Source organism: Gopherus flavomarginatus, chromosome 16, assembly GCF_025201925.1.
Source record: "Gopherus flavomarginatus isolate rGopFla2 chromosome 16, rGopFla2.mat.asm, whole genome shotgun sequence".
Taxonomy (NCBI): domain Eukaryota; kingdom Metazoa; phylum Chordata; order Testudines; family Testudinidae; genus Gopherus; species Gopherus flavomarginatus.
In genome coordinates this window covers 6788715-6801205 of record NC_066632.1, presented here as the reverse complement: position 1 = coordinate 6801205, position 12491 = coordinate 6788715, and the positions used below count along the sequence as shown (strand labels likewise).

The window sequence follows — 12491 nt, the reverse complement described above, 5'->3', positions numbered from 1 at the left end:
ATATCATCATAGAGTCCTCTAGTAAACAAAGCCATGAATTCACCCTACTGTGACCTTCTTGGGTAATGCTGAGTGCTAATTTGGCTCCTGAACCCCTGAGGTCTGAGTATCACTGCCTCAGGTCCAGGGTTTGATCCCAACAACCCACCCAGTTATGTTATCTTTAACACTAGCCTGGGGAGAACAGTCCTGCTCTGGGACGATGGACCAGATGGGACCTAGCAAGGCTCTTCCCTCTTTGAAGCCGTGACTCACTCAGGGTCACCACTGCCCTGTGCAGGAGGCAGGGTGATGGGCGGTGCTCTGACATTGCCCACGCAGGCCGCACCATGGGAGTACTTGAGTCATGCATGTATAAGACACTCCCTTATGGGGCAGGAAGCCCAGCGGGCGATAACAGCAGAGCACACGGGGCACCCACCCAGCCCAGTACCCCTGGCCCCAGAAGGGAAGACGCCTGCATGACTGAGAGATCCGAGGGGACCCAGAGCAGATGCTGAACCCTCCTGGAGAATCTCAGCACGACCATGAGGACCCAGGAACATGGGCTAGGGTCTGTCCCCTCTCTGTGGTGAGACAAACCAGCTCCTTTGCTGGCTGGCTGATCAAGGTCCCTTCCAGTTCTAGGAGATTAGGAACCTGCTGCTCTGTGTGTTGCTCATTTCCTGGGGGTGGCAGTTGAGTTCCTTCCCTTTTTGCTCCTTTGTGGTGCTGGAAGAAAATTCAAAAAGCAGTTTGTTTTTTTCCTCTTTTCAAAACCAGATCAGAAATGAGGGTCTCATCTACCCTGCCATCCCTGGAAACCCCGAGGGTTACTGGGGAGCTGGCAGGACTGACAGGGTCACACCTGGGGAAACGTCACTGCCTGGCAAGTGACGTGATTATTTTCCTTCAAAGGTTTGGAAACTATTTGACTCAATGTCTGTTCCCATTTACACCAGTGTAAATCCTGAGTCACATTGTTGCCTTCAGGCTAGATTTACACTGGTGTAACTGGGAGCAGAGTTTGTCCCTTTGGCTTCATCCTTTTCATTTTTGTGGGTGCACATTTAACTCAAATGCCTGAGACGCAGTGGGGAGAAAAGCTCTTTTAGCTAAAGATGCTACACACTGATCCCTGGCCCTTTAATTATTGTCAAGCTTGATCCAAAGTGTGTCCCATTCAGTGCTAGGGTGGGGTAAAATCTAGGGTGTGGCCAGGACAGGATTATCTGAGCCATGTCCCTCCTTTCCAGATCCCCTCTCTCACGAACTGGCAGCTGGTGATCCCTACCCTGATCATCATGGTCATCAAACTGCTCCTGATGACCCTAGTCCTCCTCTACCTCCTCTACCGTGAGTAGCCATCATGACCTGGGCCTTCTATCCCCACCAGAGCTGGTCTGGTGAGAGCTAGGCACCTTCTGAGACAGCATGGACTAGTAGAGACAGACCGGGACTAAGTCTGAGGAGACCAGGGTTCTATTCCAGCTGTGTGACCTTAAGCAAGTCACATAAATGCCCTGTGCCTCAGTTTCCCCATCTATAAAATGGTGCTCATGAGCCTGACCCCCTTCACAAAGTGCTTTGTATGCTCTACTGATGAGAAGGGGGAGGCATTATTATTAGGGTTTGAGATTCTCTCCTCCCCAAATCCTGCTCATCCCTGCCCCAAGGAGGTGAGAGCCCCAGTGGGCTGGGGGAGCCCCTTGCTGGGATTCCCGCCCCACCCAACTACAGAGTTGACAGACTGGACTGAGAAGATGCCAACCCACCCACTGGGAGAGGCATGTGATGTCCCTGAGGCTCACACTGGGGCTCTGCTCAGTTTCTTAGATGGTCCCATCTTCAGACATGGCCAGGGACCCCAGGCCCACAACCAAGAGAAGCCTGGCAGGTAAGATCAGGGCTGGAGGACAGGGGTAAATGGGAGGTGCTCTCTGGGCTCCTCTTGAATGTGCTTAGTTTTCCTTTCCATAATGTCCCAGCCTGTGCACTGAGAACAGGGATGGCACCACATGGGGTATAGGGAGGGGGATGAGCACCCAGCAGGGACAGGGGTTGGGGGTGCTGCAGTGTCTCCTTCCAATTTAGGAGTGTAGGGATCAGGGGTGGTTCAGCCTGTAGATGAAGTGGGGGAGAAAGATGCTGGAAAGTCTTGATCTGGTTTAGGGGTGCAGGGAGGTGGGGATCAGGCACTAGGCAGAGTTGGGGTGCTGCAGCATCACCCTATGGGGTGCAGGGAGGTGGGGTGATCAGCACCCCGCGGGGATGGGGGGGTTGTGTCCTATCAATGGCCGTGAGACAATCATAGGCCATGCTCAGTTGCACAGGCCCCCCCTTCTCCCACCAAGCCAGGAGACCCTGGCCCCACAACCCAGAGGAGCACAGCAGGTGAGAGCAGAGTGGGGAGAATCCAAATGCAGTGTCATGTTCTAGCTGGGGTTGGGGCTCCCCTTGGGTGGGGTGTGGGGCTGAGGAATCTCCCATTAGTGCCAGGGGTTGGGGCTGGGACCTGGGAATGGGGCCCTGCCACTCGCCCTGTGAGAGCAGAGCCCATAAGGATGGATGGAGGGGCTGCCTGTGCCCCATGTCTCCGCCTGTAGCTTCTGCTTTCACCTGTGGCTTAGGTTTCCTGTGGAGTACCCACATCTGCTGTGGTTTGGCCTGTGCTCTGTGTCTGCAGGGGGAAGGATTGGCCCCTCAGCAGTGCGTGTGGGGGGAGGGATCGGTTGCTGGTTGGCACGTACGGAGGGTGGGATTGGGCCCTTGTCGGCACATAGTGGGGGGTTAGTCCCTCATTGGCATGTTGGGTGGGGGGATTGGCCCGTCATCGCCATGTAGCAGGGAGGGATGAGCCCCTCGTCGGCACCTGGTGTGGCAGGAATTGGCCCCCGCATCGGCACGTGAGGGAGAGGGATCTGCTCTTCGTCAGTACCTGGGGTTGGGAGATCAGCCCCTTGTTGGCACGTGAGATGAGGTGGATAGGCTTCTGATTGGCGCGTGTGACGGAGGGATCGGCCCCTCATGGCACGTGGGGCGGAGGGATCATCCCCTTGTCAGTGTGTGAGAGAGGGGATTGTCCCCTCATTGGCGAGTAACTGGGGAGGGGCTCACAGCTGTGTTGTCTGCGGCAGGCGTTCCCTGGTGCCAGTCGGGCTGGGACCAGGACCAAGGGAGGTGCTACCTTTTCTCCCGGGCTAACCAGACCTGGGAGGCAGCGAGAAACTCCTGCTTAGCCCAGAATGCTGATCTGGTGGTGATCAACGACCAAATGGAACAGGTACGAGACCTCGGCCCCACCCCTCCCTGGGGTGTAATGAACCCTGGGCAGAGGGCAGGCATGAGGCTTCAGCGCTGTTTGGGCCTGACAGGAAGGGTGGGAGTTCCTGGTGCAGGGCTGGAGCAGGACTCCAGGTCTCCAGCAGTGACAAGGGCTAGCCCTGCCCCACCCCCGGGGTGAATTTTGCCTCAGCGGGGGCAGGAGGGGCTTGGGGCAGCAGCACAGAGAAGGGACGATGTGGAGCAAAAGGTGGGGAGGCTTGAGGAGGGCTCGGAAAGCAGAGCTGCTCAGCAGATAAGAGAGGTGGTTACCCGGCAGGGTAGCCAGACTCTCTGGGGGGCTGGGAACACGAAACTATCTTGCCAGAGGTAGATTCCCACCAGACTGCAGAGCCCAGGGGTGTCTGCTGGGAGAAAAGAGCCAGGACTCGACTGTATTGCCACAGGTGATGATTTTAATTTTTCCAGGTGTGTGCCCCACCCCACCTCGGCCCTGCCTCAACTCCACCCCTTCCCCCAAGGCCCTGCCTTACCCCCTGCCTATTTTCTCCCCTGCCCCACACCTTTCCCCAAGACTCTGCCATTGTCCCACCTCATCCCACCCCTGCTCCGCTCCATCCCCTAACCACCTCCCACCAGCTGCCAAACAGCTGATCAGCAGCAGGGTGGCCAAACAACTGATGGATGGGTGGCTGGTGGGTGCTTAGCACCCACTGAGTTTTCCCCATGGATGCTCCAGCCCCAGAGCACCCAGAGTCGGCACCTGTAGTAGTGAATGTATTTCTTTGGTCAGTGATTTCCAGTGCCAGGAATGGGCCAGCAACTTGGCTGGTGCACAGCAGCTGTCATCCATGTGATCCCGGTTGATATCAGCTGGGGATCCAGCCCAAAGATCCTGCAACAGGAACAATTCTGCTGAGGCCTGAACCAGACCAGGTGTGACGATGTGGTTCTGGTGGGACCCAACTGAGAGTGCCAAGTCAGGACCAATTGCTCAAACAGGGCAGTCACAGCCCAAGGCTGGGGTTTTTCCACCTCTAAGGCAAACCAAACCAGCCAGACAAAAATGACTTCGGTTTCACCCCACTGGCTAACCACAAGTCACACAAGCAATTTCCTTAGACACTCCAGTCTCCCAGTATCCCCACCAGTCCCACTCATCCTGGGGATGAATGGTTATGAAAACCAACACCCCAGCAAAAGAAAAGGTTCTCTCAATCCCAAAGGACCAAGCCCCAGACCCAGGTCAATATACACATCAGATCTTACCCACAAATCACACTGTTGCCAATCCTTTAGAATCTAAAATGTAAAGGTTTATTCATAAAAGTAAAAAGATAGAGATGAGAGCTAGAATTGGTTAAATGGAATCAACTACATACAGTAATGGCAAAGTTCTTAGTTCAGGCTTGTAGCAGTGATGGAGTAAACTGCAGGTTCAAATCAAGTCTCTGGAGAACATCCCCAGCTGGGATGGGTCATTCAGTCCTTTGTACAGAGCTTCAGTTTGTAGCAAAGTCCCTCCAGAGGTAAGAAGCAGGATTGAAGACAAGATGGAGATGAGGCATCAGCCTTATATAGGCACTTCCAGGTGTAAGAACACTTCTTTGTTCTTACTGTGGAAAATTACAGCAAAATGGAGTTTGCAGTCACATGGGCCAGTTTCTGCACACCCTGCTGAGTCACAAGGCGTATCTGCCTCCTCTCAATGGGTCAGTTGTGTAGCTGATGGTCCTTAATGGGCCATCAAGCAGGCTAAGCAGAGCTAACACCAACTTGTCTGGGGCGTTTCCCAAAACTGCAGCACCAATTTGAAATACAGACAGTATATAGCCAATACTTATAACATCAACTACATAATGATACAGACATACAGACAGCATAATCATAACCAGTAACTCATAACTTGGTCTTAGACACCTTATATGACCCCCTTTACCTAAGATCTGGTGCCACTACAGGACCTTGGTTGCAACCCATGTTCTATATGGTCCCAGTTTATATCAATAATGTCACACCAGGCCCTGGCTGGCTCTGCTGGGTGTATGGGAGGGAAAAGCAGGAACTGCTTAGTCCCTGCAACCAGCAGCCCTGGCTCTGATACCCAAAGGATGAGGGAGCCCATTTGGGGGCAGGCTTTTTACAGTCATTCTCGAAGTGGAAGAGCCCTTTGGAAAGAAGAACTCAAGATGGTGCTTTTGTAACGTTCACCTTTATCTCCTGCTGCATCCGGTCGTAATAACTGGCCTGACAAATTTACCCTCACTGTGAATGCAGCTGTAAAAATTTGTGAGCGTTCCTAAAATGATACAATGACCGAGAGTAACCAGGACTGATGGGAAAAGGTCCCAAACAGGAGACAGACAGAGTTAGTCCAAACGAAAGAGCCTCCTGCTGTAACTCAACAACTGGGTTCAGATCACGCCTGGCAAACAAGAAACGTGTGGAACCAGAAAGGAGTGAATCCAGTGCTGGAGATTAAACCTACTCGGTGGTCAAAGGAATGAGGGGATGGACTGTTCCACCCTTCGCTCCCTTTTGGGCCCTGAAAGAGACTTTGGGGAGAAAAGTAGGCCACTAGAACGAGCTTCACCATCATGGTTCTCCCCTCCTCCACATCTCCTGGGACCCAAGACCTTTGTCATCCTGAGCCTGAGACATCCTGACCAGATGGGGCCAGAGAAAAGGACCCAGACAGCGTCACCTCTACCGGCTCCAGCTAATCCCAGCCACCAGCTGGGATGAAACGGGTCGGACTGTAACAACAACCGCTGCTCCAGCCTGTCTCAGCAGCAGGATGGTTGTTACCAGCTCTGATATCATCTAAGAGACAGTGCCGGGTTTACAATGGTGCTGGGCCCACACTTAGAAGGGGTCATGGCACCCGGACTGTGGTCTTGCTGTCACGGACTCACAGGTTGTGCCCTCTCTTGGCTCCGTGCAGTCCCTGGGGGAACCCCCTTCAGTGTGACTGCCCTTCTCGGGGGTCCAGTCTCTCTCAGGGATTAAGCCTCTCCACCTCCTGGAACCGCACCTCTCTGAGGCTTAGCACACTTGTTTCTCACCGTGGGCCCCCTTAGGGAGTCCACTCGCTCTGGACCCCCAGGGCCTCCACTCCCAGAGGGAATAATGCAACCCTGTTCTCTAGACCAGAGTGACTCTCAGCCAGCGTAAAACAGGAGGGTTTATTGAGTGTCTGAACACAGCCTAGGAAACTCTCATGGCCCTCAGGCCTGGCCTCCCTCAGCACAGCACATCCAAGTCCCCCCTGCATCCAGGTGGGCTCTGCCTGCTCTCTCTCTCCAGCCCAGAGCCCCCCTGCTTCCCAGCTGGGCATCGGATATACCGGGCCCCAAGCCTCGCCTCTGTCCATTGTCTTATCTCCAGGAAAACAGGGTCTCCTGGGCCTCCTCTCCTCTCCTGTCCTCTGCCTGGAACCACCTGGTCAGGTCACCGGGGTCCTCTCTTCACAGCCCATTGTCCTCCCACTGGCCAGAACTAGCTGCGACTTCTGAGCTGGGCCTCCTGGTGACCATAACCCCAGGTCCCCAGTTGCTGGGGTATCCATTCTCCAGGCTATTGGCCAGGGTCCCAAGTTCAGTCACCGGTCCTCTATAACAACAAACTCCCTCTTCCATCACCTCGTTAAACCAGTAACACCCAGGAAACTGAGTCCCACTCCCTCTGCAGGCAAACCATTGGAAAAAACAAGAAACCTCCCACTTCATCACACCTGCCCCCTTCCGCCCACACTTTGCGCCAAAGCCCCATCCCCACTTGGCCTCTCACCAAGACCCTGCCTGCCACTGACTCTGCTCTCTCCCAACCATGCGAGTGGCGAGTGGGGCCTTGGAGGGGAAGAGATTGATCTGGGCGGGGCCTTTCAGCAAAGCATGGACGGAGCAGGGGGCGGGGCCACAATCCTGGTGCAAGGACTCACAAATGATTAATTTGGCCCTGCTAAGAGTCTGTCACACAAGGGGGGCAGGTTCCTTCTAAAAAATCTGCATCTCAAAGGGGACGGGCCCAAGGGAGACTGGCGGACTGAAAGCCTGGCTCAGTGCTTTACTGTTCAAAGGCTTTCCCTGGTTTTTTCCACCTTCTTTTTGTCTTTGATCAAAGGTTAAAAGGGTTTTTAAGGAAACTGAGCAGGCTGGGTTAGCGCTGTTTAATGTCAGCCAATGGCTGGGTTCTGGTAACATCTTAGGCCCGTATATTCCAGCTAAATTAATACAACAAGCCCTCCTGGACACCCTGTGCATTACCCTTCCCTGCTGGGTTGTGCCCAAGTTTGACTGCAGGATTGGGATCTGTTTGGTGCAGTGCATAGGTGATCTATGCCACAGCCCCCTCTGTCCCACTGCAGGACCCAATACCCTCTTCCCTGGTTCCAACACCATCCATCCCCCGGCTCGGGGCCTCCTTTCCCCACCCCAGGCTGAGACCATCGCCAACCCCTGTTCCTCCACTGATGTCTCTCCATCCCCCCTACCCTTCCCTGGAGGGAGAGGAGAATCGGGTTCCTTGCCTTCTCCTCTGGCGTATGCAGCACTGAGTGCCCAGGCCATCCCTGGGGTTAGTTCCTGCCACGGGAGACACCTCAGGATCTGCTCCAGTTGTAACCACCCAATTCTCTGTGTCATTCTCTCTAGAATTACTTAGCTATTAAAGCTCATTCCATTCGGCACTGGATTGGCTTCACCGACCAAGGGACTGAAGGCATCTGGCGCTGGGTGGACAACACTTCTGCGGTATTTACGTAAGCATGGGGCGATCCTCTGCTCTCCCATTCCTGCCCTGGCCTTCCCCAGCTGCCCCTGCAGGATCTTGTTACGTCAGTATCTCTAAGGCTGAGGCCAGGGATGGAGTCACTCGGGTTTGATTTCATGCCTTGAGGACTGATCTACTCGAGGCATTATCGGTCCCCGCAGGTCACTGTTTGCAATCTGGCCCAGGTCTCTAGTGACCAAATGGCATTGCTGCTGGGTGCCCTCTGTATGAAACGAGCTTGACGGGTCTCAGTCCAGTTCCCAATGGGAAAAGCATCCACAGATCGCACTGGGTGCTCGTTGGCCATCCCAGCCAATGGACTGAGGACGGAATGGGTCACAGGGACAAAGCGCCCCTCTCAAGCTACAGAATGGTATCTCCAAGGCTGGTCTGGTCTGAGACATTGTGGTGAGGGAAAGCTTGTGCTGCCATGGCCTGTGTGGGTAGCAGCCTCTACCCCTGCAGCAGCGCCTTCAACAGCGCAGCCCTCCCCCACTTATGCCATTAACCAGTAGTAGGTTGTTATCCTCTAGTGGTCCAATCATGATGCCTGCCCTGTGAGCAGGTAATGCTGTCTCTGGCCCCACGTTCATTTGGATACTTCAGAATAAAAGATCTGTCTCCTCTAGGAGGAATGTCACAAACCCTTGAGACTGGGGTGCAAATTTTTCAACCCCCCCACTTCCCATGCAGAGAGTATTCAGCCTGGCATCATAGAATCATAGACTTTAAGGTCAGAAGGGACCATTACGATCATCTAGTCTGACCTCCTGCACAAAGCAGGCCACAGAATCTCACCCCCCACTCCTGTAACAAACCCCTAACCTATGTCTGAGCTATTGAAGTCCTCAAATCATGGTTTAAAGACCTCAAGGTGCAGAGAACCTTCCAGCAAGTGACCCATGCCCCACGCTGCAGAGGAAGGCAAAAAACCTCCAGGGCTTCTGCCATCTGCCCTGGAGGAAAATTCCTTCCCAACTCCAACTATGGCGATTAGTTAAACCCTGAGCACGTGGGCAAGACTCACCAGCCTGACACCCAGGAAAGAATTCTCTGTAGTAACTCAGATCCCACCCCATCTACCATCCCATCCCAGGCCATTGGGCATATTTACCGCTAGTAGTCAATGACCATCATGGGCAGCCATATTGGTCCCTCTACTTGCTTTAATCCCCGCTAGCACTGGATTAAAGTAATGGAATGGGTGTAATGGGTTCAGTCACAGAAACCCCCTTGGGACTGTCACCTGATGTGCTGAGACTACCTCTGAGCCCATTTTCTCTGTAAAGTTGGGCCTCCAGAACCCTGCATTGTTCAGCCAGACATGCCAGTCTGCTCCAACAGTCCCAGGATCTGAACCACATGCCACAAAGATGCAGACTTAACTGAAAACAGTTTAAGAAGAGCCCCTGTCTCCAGCACCCAGACATCCAGCTCCCAATGGGATCCAAACCCCAGATGAATCCGTTTTACTCTGTATAAAGCTTATATAGGGTAAATTCAAAGATTGTCGCCCTTTATAACTCTGATAGAGAGATCTGCACAGCTGTTTGCTCCCCCCAGGTATGAATTAATAAGCAAAAGTGATTATATTAAGTATAAAAAGTAGGATTTAAGTGGTTCCAAGTAATAACCGACAGAACACAGTAAGTTACCAAGCAAAATAAAACAAAACACGCAAGTCTAAGCCTAAGACAATAAGAAACTGGGTACAGATAAAATCTCACCCTCAGCGATGTTCCAATAAGCTTCTTTCACAGACTGGACTCCTTCCTTGTCTGGGCCAATCCTTTCCCCTGGTACAGTTCTTGTTAGCTCCAGCTCAGGTGGTAACTAGGCAATTTCTAATGACTGGAAACTCCTTTGTTCTGTTTCACTCCCTTATATGGCTTTGGCACATGGCAGGAATCTTTTGTCTCTCTGGGACCCTAGCCCTCCTTCCAAATGGAAAAGCCCCAGGGTTAAGATGGATGCCAGTACCAGGTGACATAGTCACATGTCCTGCGAGATCCCCCAAGTGTTCATTCTGCCTGGCCTGACTCACAGGAAGGCTTGCAAGTAAACAGAGCCATTTACAACCAGTTGTCCTAATTGATGGGAGCCATCAAGATTCCAAACCACCATTAATGGCCCACACTTTGCATAATTACAATAACCCTCAGAGTTATATTTCATATTTCTAGTTTCAGGTACAAGAATGATACATTTATACAAATAGGATGATTACACTCAGTAGGTTATAAGCTTTATAATGATCCCTTACAAGAGATATTTTGCATGAAGCATATTCCAGTTACATTATATTCACATTCATTAGCATATTTTCATTAAATCATATGGGTGCAACGTCACAATGGGCCCAATATTCCATTGCTTTTGGCCCATTTACACTGGTCTGGCAGCATCAAGGGATTTTGAAGGAGCCTTAATTTCCTCCCTGACCCTCGCCCAGGATATAACCAGCATAAAGAGGCCTGAGAAGAGCTGGCACAACAGCCCCTGGTGCAGGGGCTGGAGCCCTGCTGGGCTCTGGCTGTTCTAAGCTTCCCAGAACCCCACCAGAGCCTGAACATAAGTTAAATGAACCCCAAGGCTGCTCTAGGTTACACTGAAGGTGGGGCCCAGCTTACTGGGGGTGTTTCTCCTCTGGGACAGGGAGTCAGTGGGTTAAGAGCTCATCTCTCTCTTCTCGTTCAGGAACTGGAATGAAGGGGAGCCCAATAACCTGTTAACGAGCAAAAATGGTGATGAGAACTGCGCCCACCTGTTGAACAACGGCCTGTGGAATGATGGACCCTGTAGTTTCACTTACAGGTGGATCTGTGAAAGGGCCGCCACTGTATAAACAGCCCCTTCTCCCCCCGCTCTGAACACAGGCTGAAATTCATCCCTCCGCCAGGAGGCCTGAGCACAGCTCAAGGCCTGTGCATCAGCTCGTTGTGCTCTTGTGCTGACCCGTTGCCCAGGGCTGAATCTCACACACATCCTAACTCTGCCTGAAGTATCCTGGCTTCTCTCCCCATTTGTTGCTCCCAGTGAAAACACCTTCCCCCTGCATTTCCCGGTGCCTGGGTCGGGCCCCCTGTGACATTCCCCTGGTGTTATCTGGACCGGTGATCTGCTAGGTCACTCCAGTCCTTGACTCTGAGAGCCAGCCTTATCCTGCTCTGCTGTGAGAACCCCGACTCCTGGGCTTTTCATGCACAGCCTCCAGCATGTAAGCTGCTTGGATTTCACAACCGAATGACACTAGCCAATATCTCCAGTCCCAGATACAGCCCTAGGAATCTCCCTCTTGCAGTGTCCAGTTATGCTTGCTGAATGCTGCAAGCTTATATGAGTGTGTCAATTTAATAAAGAAATTGTTGTGTACCAGGCTTGTTATCCCAAGGGGAGTCTCTGACATGCTTCAGAGCAAACACACTGCTTCAGGTAAAATAAACCAACAAATTTATAAACTACAAAGATAGATTTTAAGTGATTTATAAGTCAAAGCAGAAAAAGTCGGATTTGGTCAAATGAAACAAAAGCAAAACATATTCTAAGCTGATCTTAACACTTCCAGTGCCCTTACAAACTTAGATGCGTCTCACCACAGGCTGGCTGGTTGCCCTTCAGCCAGGCTCTCCCCTTTGATCAGTGCTTCAGTCACTTGGTGGCAATGTCTGTAGATGGAGGTGGAAGAGAGGAAGAGCCTGACAAAGTATCTCCCTTGTATCATGTTCTTTCTTTCCTCTTGGCTTTGCCTCCCTCCCACCCAGCCCCCAAGTCAGGTGAGCATTACCTCATCGCAGTCCTAAACTGACCAAAGGAAGGGGGGTGACTCACTCAAGAGTCCAACAGATTCTTTGAGATTGCCTAGGCCAGTGTCCTTTGTTCCTGTGAGGCTGGGCTAGGCTGGATTGAGCTGAATAAATTTGACCCTGGTGAAAGGTTGGAGTCCTGCTGGAGTGTTCAGCTGGGTCTCCAGTCCCTAATGACTGTATCGGACTGACTGTAACAAGCTTGGTGCCTCCCGCTGCTGAGAAAGGGGCCCCGTTTCAGTGTCACAGTCAGGCCCCAAATCCTGGTGTTTACAGTCCGTACACAGACATGCCAGCCTGAGCTGCACACATCTGCACCCTGGCTAGCTTCTGGCAGCTTCGGATACACAGAACATGGTGAGCGCCACTCGAGGCTCCCAAACTAAAGCAGAGGTGGGCAAACGTTTTGGCCCAAGGGCCACATCAGGGAATAGAAATTGTTTGACGGGGCATGAGTGCTCACAAAATTGGGGTTGGGGTGTGGGAGGGGGTGATGGCTCTGGTTGGGGCTGCAGACTCTAGGGTGTGGCTGGTGATGAAGAGTTTGGGGTGTAGGAGTATGCTCTGGGCTGTGACAGAGGGGTTCAGAGGATCAGGACTGGGGCAAGGGTGCAGGAAGGGGTGCAGGTTCTGGCTGAGGGTGCGGGCTCTGGGGTA

The 12491-nt window shown here is 52.7% G+C and overlaps 1 protein-coding gene across 1 annotated transcript; it reads left to right on the top strand.

Annotated features, from left to right (window-relative positions):
* The first annotated feature begins 554 nt into the window (after positions 1 to 554).
* Positions 555 to 11412, top strand: LOC127035298 (hepatic lectin-like). Its single transcript, XM_050925015.1, has 5 exons — positions 555 to 571; positions 1236 to 1335; positions 3117 to 3262; positions 7914 to 8020; positions 10729 to 11412. The coding sequence occupies exons 2-5, from the start codon at positions 1284 to 1286 to the stop codon at positions 10874 to 10876; spliced, it is 453 nt and encodes a 150-aa protein (XP_050780972.1). The 5' UTR covers positions 555 to 571; positions 1236 to 1283; the 3' UTR covers positions 10877 to 11412.
* Positions 11413 to 12491: the final 1079 nt, after the last annotated feature.

What these genes read in the sequence shown, in the direction of transcription:
- LOC127035298 (XM_050925015.1), top strand. Translation starts at nt 1,284, where the DNA reads ATGGTCATCAAACTGCTCCTGATGACCCTAGTCCTCCTCTACCTCCTC. An exon ending in TCAACGACCAAATGGAACAG is followed by an intron (nt 3,263 to 7,913) that starts GTACGAGACCTC and finishes CATTCTCTCTAG; the next exon opens with AATTACTTAGCTATTAAAGC. An exon ending in AACACTTCTGCGGTATTTAC is followed by an intron (nt 8,021 to 10,728) that starts GTAAGCATGGGG and finishes CTTCTCGTTCAG; the next exon opens with GAACTGGAATGAAGGGGAGC.